Source organism: Octopus sinensis, linkage group LG19, assembly GCF_006345805.1.
Source record: "Octopus sinensis linkage group LG19, ASM634580v1, whole genome shotgun sequence".
Taxonomy (NCBI): domain Eukaryota; kingdom Metazoa; phylum Mollusca; class Cephalopoda; order Octopoda; family Octopodidae; genus Octopus; species Octopus sinensis.
In genome coordinates this window covers 12,448,082-12,470,243 of record NC_043015.1, presented here as the reverse complement: position 1 = coordinate 12,470,243, position 22,162 = coordinate 12,448,082, and the positions used below count along the sequence as shown (strand labels likewise).

The window sequence follows — 22,162 nt, the reverse complement described above, 5'->3', positions numbered from 1 at the left end:
CTGCCCGGATAATATATCCCTCCAAACTCATTTTTACACATACATAAGCCTGTCGTATATATGTATATGTATATATATATATATGTATGTGTGTGTTTGTGTGTCTGCGTTTGTCCCCCTAGCATTGCTTGACAACCGATGCTGGTGTGTTTACGTCCCCGTCACTTAGCAGTTCGGCAAAAGAGACCGATAGAATAAGTACTGGGCTTACAAAGAATAAGTCCTGGGGTCGATTTGCTTGACTAAAGGCGGTGCTCCAGCATGGCCGCAGTCAAAATGACTGAAACAAGTAAAAGAGTATATATGACAACCCTCTTCAGTTTCAGTTTCTGTCAACCAATATCACTCACAGGTCAAACGTTAGCTCATTCATGCAGTGGGACCATCCTTCTAACCAAGTGGTTCAGGAGTGAACCTCTTAACAACACAACCATGTCATATTGATGAGAAAATTGAAAGAGATAAAAACAGTGGAAAGAAATGGGATAAATACAAAGTGTAGACAGTAGAAGGTAATTTTTTTTAAATGAATTCATTAAATATAAACCAATAAATGGGCTTCTTTTGATTACAATGATAAATAACCAGTTGTTTGATCAACTGAACTACCCATGCATTGAATTAACATGTAAGTGGTTGAGTATTCCACAGACATGTATACTCTTAATCTAATCCTCAAGTAGAATCAATGACATTATGAGTGACAAAGTTGACTGCAAATTACAGATACAATCTATCAGTTGAGCTTTCACACAGTTTCTGTAAACTCATTTTCACTCCAAAAGCTTAGGTCAACCCAAAACTATGGTATATGACACTAGTCCAAGATGCCAGGCAGAGAGTTTGAACCTAGGACCTTGTGATTGTAAGACAAACTTTTCACCTTTCAGCTATGCTGCATCCATCAATCAGATATAAACTAGATACTTTCCAGGCATTTAGTAAGACCAAGAGAGTGGAAAATGAGTGAGTGAAGCAGACATTGTGTAATAAAATATAAAATATAGCTAAAATTTCCTTCCAAAAACAATTAAAAGTCATTGTGGCTATGTATCAAAAATGAAGAAACAAATGTTTCCTCATCCTTTAATATGTGAAGTAAATATTTCTCATTTATGCAATCTAAACCCACTGACATAAAAAAAAAACAACCGCTTGCCTGTGCAGTTTAAAAGGAATAATTGGTAACTGATGTGGCACTACAGTTTTTAACTAAGAAAAAAAACCATGTAACTGACCAGACTATCAGATGTTATACATTGCTGGTCACAATGCACTTTGCATCATTTTTAGCCTTCAAATGATGCCACCCTGCTGACTAGGTGAGCAGGCCAACATCCACCCCAACTGATCAAAAGGGGACTGAAGCAACATGAAGCAAATGAAATGAAGTGTTTTACTGCCTGATCTGGGAATTGAACTCATGGTCTAATGATTGTGAGAGCAACAACCTGACCACGAGGAGTCCAAGCACCTTCACAAACAAAAATGTACATTTAAAAAATCCCAAATTTTCATCAACATTGATAATATTAGAAAAAATATCCACCAATATAGTTTCTTACAATTGTCAAGAAAGTGCAAAATATAAACCTAAAATTGTCAAGTTATAAATAAAAGTGAAATTATTATATTAGAAAGTTACCTTAATTTATGAACAGGGATCCGTTGCTCACACATAAGACTATGACAAATATTACATATCGCTACAAGTATATCTGGAGTGGGAAATTCTGTGGTGCAGACAATTATACGGCGAGCAAGAGCTATTGAATCTAAATAGTGCAGGCAGGATTCCCGCAACTTTTCCTGATAAGCAAAGTCTGTCTCCTGAGAAAAGAAAAAAGAGTTGAAATTTAAAAAAAAAAATACTGATATGGTATCTTTCTTAAATAATACAAGAATAATGAATTATGTTGGGTATTAATTCATTAATTATATGAAACTGAATGCTGTATGCAAGAGTTCAACAAAACAAAAAAGTGTTTCTCTATTTGAACAATGAAAATCCAACAGATGAAATGTTGACATATTGGCTTATGAGTTTGTATCTTTTTTTAAAAAATAATTATTCCACTTGCCTCGGTACATAATTTCCAAGAGTTGGAAGACTTAGTGAGTTGTCTACTTGCTATAATAAGCTGTTTAATGGTTTACAATTTTCAGTTTAATCTTTAAAACATATAGGCTCTATAAGAGTGTGAGAAAAATATGCAAATTTATCATTCTGATCTGATTACTACCTGCTAATCTGTTAGAATTATGTAATATATAACTGAAATTAATATTCTAAATAACAATTAAACATTAGTTTTTATTTCTGAGTAACATTTTTCACTTCTCTTAAGATATAGAAAATGGATTGCATGTATTTGGATGTGTGTTTTTCAGACAGTAATAGAAAGTTTTAGGAAGAAACAGAGTAATAGTTGTGAGGCCCTCTACATTGACACTGTGGCTAGCCCTAATACCCTAATTTTCCTGTGGCCTCACTGAACTTTGCCACGAGCCCCTAGCTTGGGAAATATTGTTCTAAATAATAATCAAGCATTGGTTTTGATTTCCCTTTAAAATATTTCCCTTTTCTAGTGCTTTTTTAAACAAAGCATTAACATCACACCATGTCATCTCTCATAATTTGTGCTATGTACGAAATCTACTTCAAATAGTTAAGAATTTTTATGTTATTTACCCAGAAGAAAAAGCAATCTTTTTTTTTTGGCAACTGCCTGAAACTTAATATTAACTTTTTTATTGACAGCAGTGAATGACAGAAATGATTGAACACAGTTATAAATATCTTACAGTACTGTTTTCTCTATTTACATTCTGAATTCAAATTCCACTGAGTTTGACTTTATCTTTCATCTTTTCAAGATAATTAAAATAAGTACCTGTAGAGTACTAATTAACAAAAGCCATCCCCCAATTTTGAGATCTTGACTACGTCAGAACTCAATATTAAAAGAAACTCTTTCCTTTCTTAAACTGATATACATTAAGCATCAATGATAATGAACATTATCATATATTGCACAGATGTCATGCAGATCACTACTAATACAACAGTCACAGGCTATCTCCTCTTTATAAGTTAAAATATAAAAAAACTTGACAAATATGTTTAAAATGAGGTAAGTTTAAATAAATATACAAGGAAGAAACAGAATAGAGAACAAGATGGATAAGTAAAGAAAGAGGGACTCACCAAGTCATCAACCATCATCTCTTCAATATCAGAATCATTTTCTTCGTCGTCATCATCATCAAAATTTTGCAGTCGAGGCAGAGGTAGAGTAGGGACAAGGTTTTGCATTAGCATTAAATATTGAAATGTTTGCTGTGGAGTCAATGTCTCTGAAATAAGGGAAATTGGTTAAATATTTACAACAAAAATCCAAATATTAAACATTTAATCCAAAATATCAATATGCATGAAATAGTTGTGAACAACAAAATGTTATTTTTCCACTTACCTACATATTTTTCCCCAAGAACCAACACTGCATACAATAACCAATGGTTAGCATCTGAAAATTTCTTTGAACTATCTTCATTAGTACTCTTCTTCGCAGAAAATAACTGGGTTTCATTTTTCTCACCAATCTTGTTGATTAGAGCTTGGATCAGTTCCACAAAAGGAAATGGATATTTACCATATGCCATAGCAGGTAAAAGAAACAGTTCAACTTGCTGAGAATGAGGTGGACAGAATAGTTCACGACACACTTCAGTCAGTACACTGGTGCTGTAAATATATATTTATATATAAAGGATGATCTTTTAAAAAATATTCACTTAATATGGTAATTTTAAATAAGGATAGTGTAAATCTTCAGCAAAGAACTAATAAATATATTTGAAAATTGTGTTTTCAAAGTGTCAAATCATTCAAATTTACTATAAATGTATTATATCTTGGCTTTCCTCTTGCCAAATTCGAGACAGAGAGCCAAAATTGTTCAGATGCAGAATCTTAGCTTATCTATAATTGAGAACAAAATAAGTGTCTAATATGAATAGAGATCTATATCCAAGGATATCACACAATTCTCATGGCAAGATACAACTCTTACATTTTAAGGGCTCAGAAACAGTCCCTTTATTAAATGATATTTTGTATTATGCGAAAATGTTCACAGTATTAGAATATAATATGACATTAGCAAAAAGCAGTACACATCAAAACAAATTGGAAAACAAGTTTTGAGACTAGATTTTCTCTATGTTATCTAATCACCATTACAAGACAGTTCTAAGGTGACAGATTTTTGCACATTATCACTACCTTCTGCTTACATTTTGAATCACTTTGGAGCAAAGAAATACAACTATTAACTTTCTTGATAAGCCTTGATATGCTCCATTATAGTGATCAGCTTTCTTGAATAGCACACTGCCATCAAATATGGACATCTTCCAAAATAAAAATATCTGATTCATAAATCTGCCTTTATTACATTATCATTCTGTGTCCTCTTCCCTGTTATTTTTATTTATACTATAATAAACATTATAGAAGTTTTGTTAGTTGAATCTAATTCCCATCTGAATCAGGTTCTCCTCCCTCTTCACTTTCTACTGCATTGCTTTGCTTTTTCTAATGCCTATAATTGACAAATATTACATGCAATCCAAAGACCACTTCCAAAACTACTTTCCTATAGAACCTGCATCAATGATAAGTGTTCCTATATTACTAAAAGCTCTTCAAATGCCATTCTTATTTAGTTCCTCATTCCTTCTAATTGAAAATAACCCCATTGGTTATGCTCTTTGTTCTTGAATACATTAATGGAAATAAAAAAAAAATGTATACCCAACTGACAGGAAAATGGTACAATTAGGCTGAGCTTGTCTAGTTTTCTTAGAATGATGACTTGAAGACACTTGTGTTCAAACTAAAGTTTTAGTCTTTTGGTCTTTACAAAATGATGCACTATAATATGAGGTTAATGGTGGACAAGTGACTACATGATCATAAGTTCAACTATTATTAAAAGCATTATGTGTTGTACCTCTGCTTGCTTCATTTTTCCAGACTAACAAAACAGACACCATGTTTACTTCAAGTTGAGTAGTTAGTATTTAAAACATCCAGCAGTGAAAATAAAAACTGCTTCACATAAAAAAAAGAAGAAAAACTATCTCACCAATTCTAGCAGATATGATTCAAAAACAAGCAAAAAATGCAAATGAAAAATACAGAGGAGGAAGAGGAAGAGTCATCATCATCATCATTTAGCATCTGTTTTCTATGCTAAGATGGGTTAGATAGTTTGACTGGAACTAGGAAGCTGGAGAACTGTACCAGGCTCCAGTCTTATTTGGTTTGGTTTCTATGGCTGGATGCCATTCCTAATGCCAACCACCACACAGAGTGTAGTGGGTGCCTTTTATGTGTTACCGGTACAGGTGCCTTCTACATAGCACTGGCACAAGTGCCTTTTACAGGTCACTGGCAAAGGTGCCTTTGATGGGTCACCAGCACTGACCATGATTATGATTTCACTTGTCTTCTCAAGCACAGCATATCCCCAAAGGTCCCAATCAGCAATCCAAGATCATGCTTCACCACCTTGTTCCATGTTTTCCTCGGTCTACCTCTTCCACAAGTTCCCACCACAGTTAGAGATTGGCACTTCTTTACGCAGCTGTCCTTCTCCATACTGATGTTAGCTATTAAATATGTACTCCAAAAGAGAGATTAAGTTGAAATGAAAGAAAATCTATATAATTTTAGTTGCCACTTGGATATAAGTAGTTGTTTTTCATTAGGTACTAAGGAATGAATACAAAGACAATAAAAAAAAAATTATGAAAGAACATACCAAAAACCCTTGTCTCCAGATGCCACAGCAATATTCACAGGTTTCATAATAAGATCAAATATGGATTCAGCAATAGGTATGGGTGGATGGTGACACCTTTCTATGCGGGACGGTACTTTAATATTCAGCAAAATACGCAGACTTTTAAAATACCCTGAAGGAGAATGAGAAGTGTATTATTAAATCAAAAGATCAATGAAGTACACTGAGCTTTTGCATAACCACAATTCAAATGTTTCTATATTGAGAAGAACTTATATTTAATATTAGAAATTTCAGTTCCCTTTTTACACACACACAAACTTGGACACTTAGACATTTCCCAGTAAAAATTTCACCACAGTAAACACAAATATTTATTAGTGTCAATGAATGTCTTCTGAAATTCAATTCTAACCCTTTTGTTACTGTATTTATTTTGAGATGCTTTGTGTTTCTTTCAATTTCTTTAAATATAACAAAGAAATTAGTAAAATAACATAGTTATCATTAAGCTAGAGTTAGGAACATAAATTGTGACTAAGGTTTGGTGGAAGATTTTAATTCAAAATTTATGAAACAAGACATTTGTACTCAGAGCCAGAGCTGGTTTCAGCCGAGTGGGTAACGAAAGAGTTAAATCAATATCAAAAACTAAATAATGAATAAATGAGGTGAATAGTAAGTCATAAGTTATGTATTAAAGTTACTAATAAAAAGAAAGCATTGAGCCATCCCATAAATAATGTGGTTTTTTTCAACTGCGTGAACTAAAGTCAGAGGTGAGGGGGGATAAACTACTTGCATCAACTTGCTATAAAAGCAGGTAGTAATTTTACCTTATCCTTATTCTTAGTGCAAGTTTTGAAGGGTGCAGTTCGATTTTAACAATTATTCTTTCAAAACTATAATGAAAGTGACAAAGGAGCATATATGGCATATTTTGTTTTATGAGTTCACTAAAGGCAACAATGCAACGAAAGGTGCAAGGAATATTAATGCAGAATATGTGGATTGAACAATAAGCATAAGCCAGTGTCAATGGTGGTTCCAGAAATTCTGAGCCATAATCTACAGCCTTGAAGACAAGCCTTGTCTTGGAAGATCTGTAGAGCTCAAAGAGGATGTCCTGCAAACCCTCATGGAACAAAATCCCATCGTAACTGTTGAGGAACTAGCAGAGAGGCTTGGATGTGGTCATTCAAGCATTCATCGACACCTGCATGTTACTGGAAAAAAATCAATAAATAGGGTCACAAACCTTCTATTCTATTCATGTGCAAAGTGACTGTGTGCTCTTTTCTGCTGTCACATCTCACGAATTAATATTTTTGGGACCGAACAGTGACTAGTGACGAGAAATGGGTTCTCTATAAAAATGTCAAGTGCCAAAGACAGAAAGTAGAGAAAGGAGAAATACTGGCATCCCAGACTAAAGGTCTTCACCCATGTAAAGTGTTGTTATCTGTTTGGTGAGATATGAAAGGTTTAGTCCACTTTGAACTTTAAACCCGAACCAAATGATAACAAAGGAGATCTACTGCCAGCAACTTAAGTCAGCGCTAGAAGAATGACCATCTTTGATTTCAAGACGAAAGGTGTTCTTCCATTAGGATAATGCTCGGCCACATACAGCAAGGATGAGATTCCAAACGCTGGAGTAGTTTGAATAGGAAGTGATGCCTCACCCACCATATTCGCCAGACATTGCCTCATCTGATAATCATTTATTCTGCAGTCTTCAAAATCATTTGGATGGAAAAAATATGAATTCTGTAGACGAGGTCAGAACAGTATTGGAGGAGTATTTTCCATCATGGACAAGTGAATTTTGGAAGAGAAGTCTTGCAAGTCTACCAGATAGATGGAAGAACATTGTAGAAAATGAAGGAGAGTATATTTTAGATTAAAAAAGAACTTTGTTTATCTTAATTTTGAAAAATAAAAGAAGTATAAAAAAAACTGCATTATTTATGGTATGATCCAGAAGAAAAGACAAAAACAATTTAAGAAAAAATTGCATTTCTATATGGAATGGAAACAAAACTCCTACATTTTATTGCCTTTACATTCATATTTTCCCGATATGAATAGCAATTGATTATTTTATTTTCTGTCAAGGTGGTCAAATAGTGAAGGTATTTGACCATGAGCTCATGATTCTTGATTTCAAATCAATCGTATATTTCTTTCAGAAAAATAATTACTCTATGTTGCTTCAGTTTGCTACCTTCAACAAAAGGTATCAGATTTCTGGGAATGTTTTTATAGAGAAAAGCTGACATCCTGTTATAACATACAGATTTATCCCCCCTCCCTAATCATTCTAGTACTAATACTAGTTTATAAGTAGAAAAAAATTCCACTTTATGCAATATGTTTTAAAATTAAACAAACCTTTGTTACATAAAAATTCAAATATATTTTGAACAACTGGTGGCCATATTTTGCCTTTTGGCACAGATAGATGGCCATAAGTCTCTGTAGCAGTGAATATCTCCAGCATTCGCATTGGTAGTGCAAGAGACTGAGATGAGGTTAGTTTCTCAAGATAACTGAAAAAAAAAATAATAATACCAGTAGTAGTAGTTATAACAACAACAATAATAATCCTTCTACAGGTATAAGGGCTGAAATTTTGGGGAAAGGGGCCAGTTGATTATATTGACCCCAGTGTTCAACAGCTACTTATTTTATTGATCCCAAAAGGATGAAAGGCAAAGAAGACCTCAGCAGAATTTGAAAGTAGAATGTAAAGACAGACAAAATGATGTCGCAAAGCTTTTTGTCCAACATGCTAACAGTTCTGCCTATTTGCCACCTTAATAATGATAGTACATACTACTTTTACTACTACTACTAATAATAATAATTCTTTCTACTCTAGGTACAAGACTAGCAATTTTGGGAGGAGAATCAGGGTGCAAATAAATTATATGGGCTCTAGAGCCTGACACGTACTTTATTTTGATGAATTTCATCATCATCATCATTTAACGTCCACTTTCCATGCTAGCATGGGTTGGACGGTTCAACTGGGGGTCTGGGAAGCCCGAAGGCTACACCAGGCCAGTCAGATCTGGCAGTGTTTCTACAGTTTGATGCCTTTCCTAACGCCAACCACTCCGTGAGTGTAGATTTGAAAGGGTAAAAGTTCACCTTGGTGGAATTTGAGCTCAGAATGCAATGAGTCAAAACAAATATTGCAAGGCAGTGTGTCTGATACTTTAACAAATCTGCTAGCTTCCCACCTTAATAATGGTGGTGATGATGTTAATAATAAGGACAACAACAACAATAATAATCCTTTCTACTAAAGGCACAAGGTCTGAAATTTTGGGGAGGGGAGAAGTAAATTAATTTGATCCCAGTGTTTCACTGGTACTTAATTTATTTGATCCCAAAAGGATGATTAGAAGTGTTATCATGTACATGTTTTGCCTTGGTCTAAAAGACTGGCTACAGCAAATATTCTGCTCAATACCACAGATTTGCTTGACCTTAAGTAACTGAGCATGTCCCTTAGTGGCTGACAATATGTGCATCTCTGATCATTAGCAGTAGTGGGGGAGCATCACAGCCATGTGTTGAGAGGAATTCATTGGGGTTTGAATAATTTGTCCCTAGAAACATGAGAGTTTCGTTCATCATCCTTAAACAAACCTTATTCAGGGACCTTTTGAGCAGGATGGGCTACTCAACCTGAAGAAAATTCTAACTGGGCCCCACCAGCACTCTTTATCGTGATCTGAGGCCACCATGCTGTGCACACATGGTTATAATACATATGCCTGTGTACCCTTATCAAACAGGTTGTTTATTTGTATCTCAGTGTCACTTTGATGGCCTGCATTGTTCTCTCACTCTATAATAATAACAATAATAATAATTGCTGCTGATAAAATTGCTAAAAATTTGAACAACTTCAAAGGCAATATAACATAGAAACAAAGGAAATTTAAAATCACTGTTAAACATGAGCCAACTATTGCAAATACATCTCAAAAATATTCCTGTGAAAAATAAGTTCACTGTAGCTTATTATTATAGTCACACTCTAACCTTTCATAATTGGACAAAAGAACCCCTACTCCAATGCCCCCTCCCCTCTCAAAATTTCTTGTATGCAAGTTACTTGGTGACCATGCCAGTGATGGTGCCATGTAAAAAACATCCAGTCCACACTGTAAAGTGGTTGGCATTTGGAAGGCCATCCAGCCATAAAATCCACACCAAAACTGACATTGCCAGTGCTGGTACCACATAAAAAGCACTTGTTCCACTCTGCGGAGTGGCTGGTATTTGGAAGGGTATCCAGCCATAAAAACAGACACAGTAGCCTGAGGTAGTCTTCTACCTGGCTGGCTCCTGTCAAACCATCCTACCCATGCCAGCATGGAAGGCAGATGTTAAATGATAATGATGATGATATAGCAGCTCAACACTGAAAGCCTCATAATTAACAGTCAAAATAGGGGAACGAGGGATATGGTTACCATATCACCATTGCCATTCATTTAATGTTTTTGGCTAACTTCTATTTGTTGGACAGTAAGATTTGTTGTAGATATTCATTTTAGGATTATTCAAACAAAAAATTTAGACTGTTTAGAGCTCCTAATCAGACTACTGCATGAGTTATATAATCAAAGAGAGCTGTCTCTTCCTTAACTCGCCAATTCACTGATTTTATGATAAAGTGAGGAAGAGGACGATAACACCCAGAGACATCTTTACTTTCTACCTTTCTAGACTAGAGGATAGTGAAGCAGAAATAACTAGATGCACTTAGAGATAAAGTACTGAGGAAGAAGTATTGAGCAATATACTTAGTCCAGGGTTGTAGTTGATGAAGGAAGATGCATTGGATGGTTTCAAATAGTGGATTGAATAATAAGTAAGATCAGTCAACAGAGGTTGTTGTAATAAGCAAGCATTTGCAATGTCAGCAGTGAGCCATGAGCACTTAAAATTTAGATACAAAGGTAATTGTGTTGTCCTATTGAAGTGTTATCCTTGTAAAAATAGACATATATATATATATATATAAATATATGTGTGACATGTAAAAGCACCCAATACACTCTGTAAAGTGGTTGGTGCTAGGAAGGGCATCGAGCCATAGAAACCATGTCAAATCAGACTGGAGTGTGGTGCAGCTCCCCAGCTTGCCAGCACTGGTCAAACCATCCAACTTATGCCAGCATGGACAACAGACGCTAAATGATGATGATGATGATATACACAAACATGACAGTCTTCTTTCAGTTTCTGTCAACCAAATTCACTCACAAGGCTTTGATCGATCCAGGATTATAATAGAAGACACTTGCCCAAGGTACAATGCAGTGGGACTGAACCGAAAACCATGTGGATAGAAAGGAAATTTCTTAACCAAACTATCATGCCTGAGTTCACACACACACAAAGACATTATATACATATATATATATATATATATATATATATATATATATATATATATATATATATATATATATATATATATATATATGTCACTGAACAGATCAACAAATAAACAAACTAATTTATTAGTAAAAGTGGATTAGTACTTACAGTAAACAAAGTTGTAAGACAAGTTTCATCTGATGGACCATCTTTTCAAAGTTTTCAGCCATGTGATTCACAACATTATCTTTCTGAGTGAGCATTTGTTGGCACACCCAAAGCTACAATTACATAAAAGCCGAGATGTGCAACACAACCAAGCAAATTTAATAAGACTATTTCTTTCCTTCAATGAATGATACAAAGGCACTATTATAGCTGCTTAAAAGTCACTGATAATAGTGATTACAAAAAAAAAAAAAAAAAAAAAAAAAATCAATAATAGTGATTAAAAAAGAAATTTTGAAAAATAGTTATGATATCTACACTCTCACATAATGAACTCATTTAAAGATAGAAACTTAAGTAAAATCAAAAGCAGAAATATACAAATATAAGAAGATCTGAGTTGCTGAGAATGAATAAATATATTTATTAGTCTTAACCCTTTAGCGTTCACATTATTCTGTCAGAAATAATGCTTATTTATTTTCATTGGTTTGCATTAATCATGTATTATGTTGTAGCTTTGAGATTTTGAAGAGGTAACTGTTAATTTTTAGAATGATATTGTAGGGTTGGTGTGAGAGGCCAGATCTGGCCAGTTTGATAATAAAACAAGTAGAATATTTTGGCTGGATATGGCTGGTTTAAATGCTAAAGGGTTAAGTAGTAGTTTCCAAGAAATTCATTAACAAAGGCTTCTTTTATTTACTCTTTACTCTTTTACTTGTTTCAGTCATTTGACTGCGGCCATGCTGGAGCACCGCCTTTAGTCGAGCAAATCGACTTATTCTTTGTAAGCCCAGTACTTATTCTATCGGTCTCTTTTGCTGAACCGCTAAGTGACGGGGACGTAAGCACACCAGCATCGGTTGTCAAGCGATGCTAGGGAGACACACACAAACACACATATATATATATATATATACATATATACGACAGGCTTCTTTCAGTTTCCGTCTACCAATTCCACTCACAAGGCTTTGGTCGGCCTGAGGCTATAGTAGAAGACATTTGCCCAAGGTGCCAGGCAGTGGGACTGAACCCGGAACCATGTGGTTGATAAACAAGCTACTTACCACACAGCCACTCCTACGCCTGAATTTTTTCATGAACAAGCTTTTGATAGGTCTCTCTACTCAATAAGTTGATTTTACTAAGTAACAACAACTTGTCTTCCCAGTTTCATCTCTTAATTGAAAGTTATATCCTTTATTCTTTAACGTCCGCTTTCCATGCTAGCATGGGTTGGACGATTTGACTGAGGACTGGAGAACCAGATGGCTGCGCCAGGCTCCAATCTGATCTGGTAGAGTTTCTACAGCTGGATGCCCTTCCTAATGCCAACCACTCCGAGAGTGTAGTGGGTGCTTTTACGTGTCACCTGCACGAGGGCCAGTGTGGTGGTACTGGCTACGGCCACGCTCAAAATGGTGTTTTTATTGCATAATTAAATGTAACTGAGTAATTATACATTTTATTCAGCTACCTTAAACAATTTTGAACATAGCTAACAGCTCTTCAGTACGATTGTAGACATCTCAGCACAACATGAGTCTAGACCCCAAATTTAAAACCACTGAGATACATAACTTACTTCACTTGAACTACATGAAGAAATTTAACCCCTATTGTTTCAGAGTTCAGTAATAAAGTGAAGGTCATCAAACAATAAAACACTTGTATAAAAAGATCCAATTCAAAGTAGGTTAAGACCAACATTCACTTTATGTTAGAAAATACTATCAAGTTTATGCTTCAATGGAACGGGAAGACACAGTTGGTTGAGTTATCAGAGACCTATTAATGTAAGTTAGCAATGTTTCGTTAATGAGTCCTTAGCAAAGACATGTCTATAGTCAACATCATTTAACTGTAAACATGGGTATCATATCACTTGTAAGCAGTACAGGCACTTAGCTTAACAATGGGCGAGTGGAAAGAGTTGTTATCCAATGATCTGATGGTAGTCTCTCAAAGTCTGAGAAAGACAGTACTGCAATTTCTTGCTGAACGACCTGCACAAATGGATTGTTCAAAGCGATCAAATGTATGTGCAGCACATTAGCTAACCATCTCCATCAAATTGACATTACCTGAATAGGTGTGTGGTGTTCCATACATCAGGTGTCAAAGTAATCACAGAGCAACATGAGATGAAGTGTTTTGTTCAAGAACACAATGCACCGCCAGGTTCAGGAACCACAATCTTGTGATTGTGGGTGCAAAACACTAACAACTATGCCATGCACCCTCTATTATACAATGCATAACAACAAAACAGAATTCCCACATGGATTAGTAAGACATATTCTCAGTTTGGAAATGACAGAAATATATTTTTAAAATTTCTTTGAAATTATAACTGTGGGAAAGAAAAACTAATGAAATGACCAAAATAAAATTGCAAGTTACTCACAAGTCGAGATTGATCCAAGCTACCATCATAAAAGAAAAGAAGCTGACAACATAGATCAGTAACAGTTTCTATATTAACCAATGATTGCTTGGGAAATGTAGATAATTTTGAATCAAACAATTCTCGCAGACGCATTGCCTGAAATAAGGAATTAAACCAATTATTAAAAACTATTTCAAGAAAATGGTACAGCAGCAATGAAGCTGGCTGAAAGACAATTAAAATAAGGAAAAAATGAATAATGATAAAAATAAAGTAGAAAAACAAAGCTGAAGCAATAGCAGTTTACAATTAGCTTTTTTTTTTTTTTTTCTGCAGTAAAGGGAACAGAAACCAGAAATGTAAATTTACTGAATATCTTGTTAGATATCTAATATACACAAACACCCTGACTTTGATCACTATAAAACTACTATAAAATCTAGCATATTAGAATAGTGTTTTAATTTTTAAATAGTCACTTATCTGCTGACAAAGCAGCTAAATTTTCCTCAACAAATTTAAGACAAAAGTTGTGGACAGTTTAAATCAGTGTTTCTCAACCGTTTTTTACCCTCTTGATGCTTGCTTCACCTGGATGGACCCTCCTAGCCATTTGAGGTTTAAAAAATCCAGTTATATTTTTATAATTAACATTTAAACCACTGGTTTAAATGCTGGATGGAACTGAATCCTATTGTGAAATCCCATATATAATGACCATGTGCCGTTTGAGGTGAACCAGTTAAAGTTTACTATATTAATGAACAGGTTGGAAAAGTATTCTCTTGACATGTATGAATTAAGTTTTGATACAATGTTACACACAGTAAACACAAAATTTCAAGTAACATGTAAATTGAAAAAGAGAATATATAAAAGACATTATAACTAAGTATCTTAATTTGGTGAACTGGTAGAATAATTAGCGTGTAGGACAAAATGCTGAGCATATTTCTTCTAGCTCTTTACATTCCAAATTCAAATTCTGCCAAGGTTGATAAAAAAGGAAACGGTTGAGTACAAGGGTCAATGTAATCAACTATTCTGTTCTAAAATTGCTGGCCTCATACCAAATTTTGAAACCATAATTAAGTATCTTGATTACATTCAAACATTTGGGGGAAAAAAATCAAGAAAGTCATAAACTTTTTTTCTAACCATGATTCCTTACAATCTTTAGCTATTCAAAAGGTCAACCTACATACAAGTTAATTTTACAGGTTATATTATACTAGTGCATTATCCAGTATTTTATGCATGGAATAAGTAATGATTTGCTTCATTAAAATGGAGTTATATATGCAAGAAAGAATTAAGTAAAAGAAGGTAAAACAATATTGAAATTTAAAAAAAACATTTAATACATGAAAATATACTCTTTTACTTGTTTCAGTCATTTGACTGCGGCCATGCTGGAGCACCGCCTTTAGTCGAGTAAATCGACCCCAGGACTTATTCTTTGTAAGCCTAGTACTTATTCTATCGGCCTCTCTTTCCAAACCGCTAAGTTACGGGGACATAAACACACCAGTATCGGTTGTCAAGCGATGTTGGGGGGACAAACACAGACACACAACCATATACACACACATACATATATATATATATACATACATACATACATACATATATATATGTATATAAATACATATATATGACGGGCTTCTTTCAGTTTCCGTCCACCAAATCCACTCACAAGGCTTTGGTTGGCCCAAGGCTATAGTAGAAAACACTTGCCCAAGGTGCCACGCAGTGGGAATGAACCCAGAAGCATGTGGTTGGTAAGCAAGAAACTTACCACGCAGCCACTCCTGCACCTTTTAATGTCATCTACTTTCATAGAGCACAATAACTCTTTAGCATTCAGATTATTCTGTCAAATGTGATGCTTTTTCATTCATACAGTTTTTAATTAATCTTGTTGCCTTGAAATTTTGTTGATGTGATTGTTTATTTTTATAATGACATTGAAAGGTAGGTGTGATAGGCTGAATCTGGCTGGCTAGAACAAAAAACAAGTAGCATATTTGGACCGGATGTGACCAGTTTAAATGCTAAAAAGTTAAAGAGTGAATTTAGTCTGTGAAACAGTTGAAGAATAGACAGACAGATACATAGATTGGTAGATAGATACATTTTTCAGAAGAAGTAGCATTGAGAGAAAAGATATGAATCTCCATTCTTTCTGTTGTCCTGTCTGTCTGTCTCCCTCACTTTGTTGTTCTCCATATAATGACATATGCATATTACATATACACACGAAAATATTCTTATGAATATGATAACACTATTATCTGTCAGTCTGTCTCTCCGTATGTATGACTGTGTGAGCTCAGATAAACACAAATTTCCCAACACAACTGTTAAAGGTATTTAACCCTTTCGTTACTATATTTCTGACCAAATTACACCCCTTATGTGTTTCAATTAATTTCTAACGTAATCATAAATTTAGTCTGGTTTCATTAAACAACTATAACTTTTTTATTTATCGATATATTAATCTGATTTTTGGAAGATAATTTAATGAAATATTCTCAACCAATTCTATACTATAATTTTTGTCACAAAGTGACTGTAATTGCAGGTAGATACAGGTAAATTCCACAAAATATAAAATTATTAAAATGGGTTATTAGCTAATATTCAATTGGGTATACAACAAAATTTTACGATAGAATTTGTTATTCTGGGTAACTTTCTGATACCCATAATAATATTTATGGCAAAATAGTCTTAATTTCATTTAAGGTTGTGGGAAACCACAAAGTATTGTTTTGTTTACATTTAGCGTAACGGTTCGTTTTCGCTGTAATGATTTCAAATTGGCTCATTCGAAAAAGTAAATAGAAATAGTCTAAGGCTTTACACTTCTGGGAAAGTCTGTGGCTTGGTCCAGTTTCTTCAGAAAAATCACCGAAAGAAACAGTTTTTAAATTTTCACTCCATTCAGGTGCCAATTCGTTTTCTTTATCGCTATCGGAGATCTCAGATTCACTGTTTTCACTTTCGGAAAATGAAACATCAGATTCATTATCAAATACCACATGCTTTTTTTTTTCAGTCATAGAGTTAGATTTATGAAGGTCTTCAGTAGAAAATCCTTCGAATTCTGACTCGCTGCTTGATATAATGAAATTCGTATCCATTTTTTGTCAGAATTACAAATTTTGAAAACACAATAGGAACAAATTTCGGAAAAAAATCTCCCAAAATTCACGAAATTAAAATTACACTTCGTTTATTGTACAAAACTGTAGTTGAACTGTTTACGAAGTATAATACGTGTTTTCACGAATGTACTGAAGAGATTTGCTCTGATATTCTCATTTAAATATGAATAGGTAAATTCGGGCGGCTTTGGGCGGTTTGGTTTCATAAACCAAAATTTTTTTCGGGCGGCTTTGGGCGGTTTGGTAACGAAAGGGTTAAATATTAGATGAAATTATAATGCTAACAACAAAATATATATATATTGTTTGTTATATGGATGGAAGAGTACCAAAGGAATGGTGCAGGACCTGTATAGTGCCACTGTACAAGGGGAAAGGGGATAAATGTGAGTGTGGAAATTTTAGGGGTATAAGTCTGTTATGTGTGGTTGATAAACTGTATGGGAGAATTCTGATTGTAAGGGTGAAGAACCAGACAGAGAATGTACTAAGGGAGGAACAATGCAGTTTTAGGAGTGGAAAGGGGTGTGCAGATCAGATATTTGTAGTAAGGCAGATGTGTGAGAAGTTTTTGGCAAAAGGGAGTGATGTATATTAGACTTTTATGGACCTAGAGAAGGCATGTGTCCGTGTGGATAGGGATGCAATGTGGCAGGTATTGCAGTTGCATGGAGTAGAGGGTAGATTGTTGAGAGTTGTACACAGTTTCTATAGAGAAAGTAGGGCATGTGTTAGGGTAGGTGGTGAATTAAGTGAGTGGGTTGATGTGAAGGTGGGGTTAAGACAGGGTTGTGTGATGTCTCTGTGACTGTTTAATCTATAATGGTGTGGTGAGAGAGGTGAATGCTAAAACCTTTGGCAGGGGAGCGCAAATGGTAGGAAAAAATGGAGAGAAATGATAGGTGAGTCAGTTGTTGTTTGCTGATGATACAACATTGGTGGTGGATTCAGAAGAGCAACTGAGGAAGCTGGTGGTAGAGTTTGGAAGAGTGTGTGAGAAAAGGAAACTGAAAGTGAATGTAGCTATGAGTAAGGTGATGAGATGTTCAAGAGATGGAATTGCTGGTAGGATGGATGTGAGTATAAATAGTGAGATGTTAGAGGAGGAGAGTGTTTTTATGTATCTGGGATCTCATGTGACAGCAGATGGGGGGGGGCTGAGGAGGTGCGATATAGAGTGATGGAGGTGAGTAAGATACTTGGAGTTGAGAAAGATATGCTGAAAGATAAAGGTTGAGTATGAAAGTGAAAAGAGGTGTGTACGAGGGTGTGATTGTGTTGACATATGGTGCAGAGACATGTGATCAGAAAAAGGTGGAAAAGAGGTGACTAGATGTGTATGAGATGAGATGTTTGAGGGCTATGATTGGTATGGCACGAATGGACAGGATGAAGAATAAGGAGGTACAAAGGCAAGCAGGAATGAGAGAAAATCTATGTATCAGAATGGATAGATGAATGTTGAGGTGGTTTGACCACATGGAGAGGATGGATGAGGAGAGGATGGTAAGGAGGATGATGAAGACAGAAGTGGTAGGCAGCAGAACCAGAGGAAGACCTTGGTTTGTGTGGATGGATGAAGTGAGGAAAGATTTGGTGGTTAGAGGTGTTGCAGTGAGAGAAGCAAGAGAGTTTATAAATCATAGGGAAGCTTGGAGAGTGTTTGTGGGACAGATGAATGAATTGATGTTGCCCAAAGGGGTACGGAACCAGCATGATGCGGTGGGGGTAAATCAGCATATGCTGTTGGGCCCTGCTGTTGATATCAGGGATTTGCTTTCAATGCCTTGACCTGAGCATAGGACGAGGCTCACCTCATTGAGCTGGGAAATGAATGGAATGCTTGGTGTGTGTCTTGTTGTGGCTACCCCTCATACAGGTAAAAAATAAAGTATATATATATATATATACACACGCACACACACTCATACAGATTCATATGTGTGTTTCTGTGTACATATATACATGCACACAGAGGAAGAAAATGAGGAGTAGCTGCAACCAAACTGAAAATAATGTCACAAATGGAAAGATTTCATAGAAATTACTGTAATGATTGCAAAATAAAGAATTAAACTTACTTCTTTTTTTCTAGTCCGATAACCTCTGAATAGGGTTTGGATCTTAACAGCACTTTCATTTTGTATTCTCAGTTCCTAAATCAAAAGATGAAAATGTTTCAACTTGAAGAAAACCTCCAAAACATACATAGAAAGATACAAAAAATTTCCACCAAACACGTATAAAAGTATGGATCATCATCATTTTAATGCCCGCTTTTCCTTGTATGAATTGGACAGATTTTCTATGGCCTGATGCCCTTCCTGTCACTAGCCATCATCTGTTTCCAAACAAGAAACTATTTCTACGTGGACAGCCATATTTCTGCAGAACATTGGGAATGAATGACATTGTGTGTATGACAGTGACAACCATTTTACAACTGTCTGCAATATCAAGACAGGAAAGCACAAACACACACACTCACCCATGCATATATATATATATATATATATGCACGTGGAGGCGCAATGGCCCAGTGGTTAGGGCAGCGGACTCGCAGTCGTAGGATCGCGGTTTCGATTCCCAGACCCGGCGTTGTGAGTGTTTATTGAGCAAAAACACCTAAAAGCTCCACGAGGCTCCGGCAGGGGGTGGTGATCCCTACTGTACTCTTTCACCACTCTTTCTTCTGTTGGCCTGCTTGCTTAGCCAGCGGGGTGGCGTCATTCGAAGGCTAGAATAATGCGAACGCATTGTGACCAGCGATGTGTAACTACATCTGATGGACTGGTCGGTCATGCGATATATATATATATATATATATATACACACATATATACATATACGACAGAAAATCCTCTTGCAAGGTATTGTTTGACCTAGGACTATAGCAGAAGACATTGCCCAAGATGCCATTCGCTGGGGCTGAAGGGGACCCATATGTTTGGGAAGCAAGTTAATTTAGGGTTTGTATTTAAGCAAAAATTGTTCAAGGTCAATCTGAAATGAAATAGAAATTTTCTAGAAACCTTTCGGATCTACCAGTTACATTGAACTTTTAAGAGAGTTTGATAAAATTATAGCAGCTGGTCATAAAACAGGAAGGTGCACAGGTCATCTTTCTTAGAGTTAAGCAAAGTTTGCAGTCTGATATTAATAAACTTTTCTTGGTTCTTCAGTTTCCACTGAACAATATGGAGGCTGTCCCTTTTAACAGATAAGAGCTATGCATTTTTGAATAAAACATAAGATGTGAAAATAATTAGTAACTTTGGCAGTTGCACAAGGACAGTGTCTAGTATTAAACTTCAACCAACTTACTTCTCGCTTCATACGTTCTTCTTGTGCTCTTCTAATTAGATCTTCTTTACACTCCTGAAACAAAAAGCAATACCTTCATTAAAATTTTAAACCAAAGGAAATCCATGACTTTTTAAAAGTCCTTCAAACAAAGCTCTAAAGAGTATTTAGAAAACATGAACTGTCAGTTATGCATAAAATCAACATTATTCTTGTCTCTTTAACGCACATATCTGAAATAGATAGGGTGACAATGAAACCCTTGTCCGTGCACCTTGATCTACATCTCTCATTTTTAAGAGATAATTTTCATAGGTTTGACAACTCTTTCCCATGTCTCACTTGATCTGCCTCTACTACAGGTACCTTATATACCTGCAATCATTCACTATGCAAAACATCTCCATAGGAATCTACTATTAAATCCTGAGATAATGGAAAAAAATGTAAATGTTACCTGAACTACAAAAGGCTTTGTAAGGGCTGGTTCTTAATATGAACTGAAGAAGTAAACGTAATTTTGGGTAGGGCTTTTCATTAACACAGATAACTATCTGAATGGAGACAATGTTGAAGAATTCTATTCAAAAACATGATGAAATTCTTCCAAGAGATTTGAATTCACAACCTATGAGAAGGTATCTTAACATCTAATTAACTTGACCAGCCCGACTGTTACTTTTGAGATGACCTCTAGGTGCAGCTACAGTTTAGAATGATTGAAGGTTTATTTCTCAATAAAACAAATCTTATATAGAATCTGATAAACAAAAGCAGTAGAATGTAAGTAACAAAACTTAAATTCATGCAGTATATTTCACAGAAAACTATTGTTAAAAAGAAAAACAATCCCTTGAACATTTTATATAATCATTTTGGGGGGAAAATAATATGAAATAAACTACTGTTGCAAATCATAATTATTTTCAATTATCTTCTATTTAAATTGTTTCATTTAGCACCTTAAACAAAATGTAACTTGTATTCAGAAACATTCAAAAGTATTTTTTCTTTATTACTGTTTTGTTTCAAAGAATGAATTAAATATATTAAAAAAAAGTCTTTTTGTGTATGTGTGTGAACACACAAATGAAAAAGCTAATAAAATGTTATCCAGTGCAATGATTCCAATTAGAAAAAATGGTTAAGACAATAGAATGTAAGAGTGGATTAATTAATATGTTTAAACCTTTTCAATAATGTGGTTTCATGAAATATGCCATATGGCATTCCAGTTATGAGTTTCTAGATGAAAATCAGTTTAAGTTAGCAACTACATTAATTAAGGGGTATTGAAAATTACAGTTAAGATGAGAGAGATAATTTGGATGCAATATGCATCAAAGGAAAACAGGGCTATAACACAATTTCTTGATTAAATCAAGCATAATACCCTAAAATGATAATCTGTCATAAACATTTAATAACTGAAGATTATAGACAATTTCACTTCAGCCCGATTTCAAATTTAATACCGCAAGTATATTATTTTGATTGTATTGAAGCACAAGTTTTGCAGTATTTTGGTAACTTATTTGCTTTATTCATCACGTTACCACAATAGCAGCTTAGCATTCAATGTAGAGGCCATTGTGTTGCACCAACTGAAGCCTTCTTTCTACTAGTTCTTTGAACCCATGCTGTCCTTTGAGGTGAAGAACTCTTTCACTGAGGTTTCCACCTCCTATTGGTTGATGAAGTGCTGTGAGTCGGAACAAGTAATAATCTGAGGCAGCTATGTCCAGATTACATGCTGGGGATGACATCAATTCAATTCCCTCAAATTCCTGGAGTTTATTCCAGGTCGTTCAAGCGGTAAGGTTTTTATGGTTTTAAGATGTGGATTGTTAATTGTGGTGACTTGACCTTGTCGTCTCTGTTGCAGGTGAGAATGTTAAAGCTGT

At 35.1% G+C, this 22,162-nt stretch overlaps 1 protein-coding gene across 1 annotated transcript in view; it reads right to left on the bottom strand.

Moving 5' to 3' along the window:
• LOC115222120 (ubiquitin-protein ligase E3C) overlaps window positions 1-22,162 on the bottom strand; it is a 64,445-nt gene that overhangs the window by 31,758 nt on the left and 10,525 nt on the right. The window contains exons 2-10 of the mRNA XM_029792250.2: window positions 20,280-20,333; window positions 19,037-19,111; window positions 13,801-13,938; window positions 11,388-11,500; window positions 8,208-8,365; window positions 5,832-5,985; window positions 3,477-3,748; window positions 3,209-3,357; window positions 1,646-1,830 (exon numbers count right to left, since the gene is read on the bottom strand). Coding sequence (XP_029648110.1) covers window positions 1,646-1,830; window positions 3,209-3,357; window positions 3,477-3,748; window positions 5,832-5,985; window positions 8,208-8,365; window positions 11,388-11,500; window positions 13,801-13,938; window positions 19,037-19,111; window positions 20,280-20,333 — 1,298 coding nt within the window. The remainder of the gene's footprint in view (window positions 1-1,645; window positions 1,831-3,208; window positions 3,358-3,476; window positions 3,749-5,831; window positions 5,986-8,207; window positions 8,366-11,387; window positions 11,501-13,800; window positions 13,939-19,036; window positions 19,112-20,279; window positions 20,334-22,162) is intronic.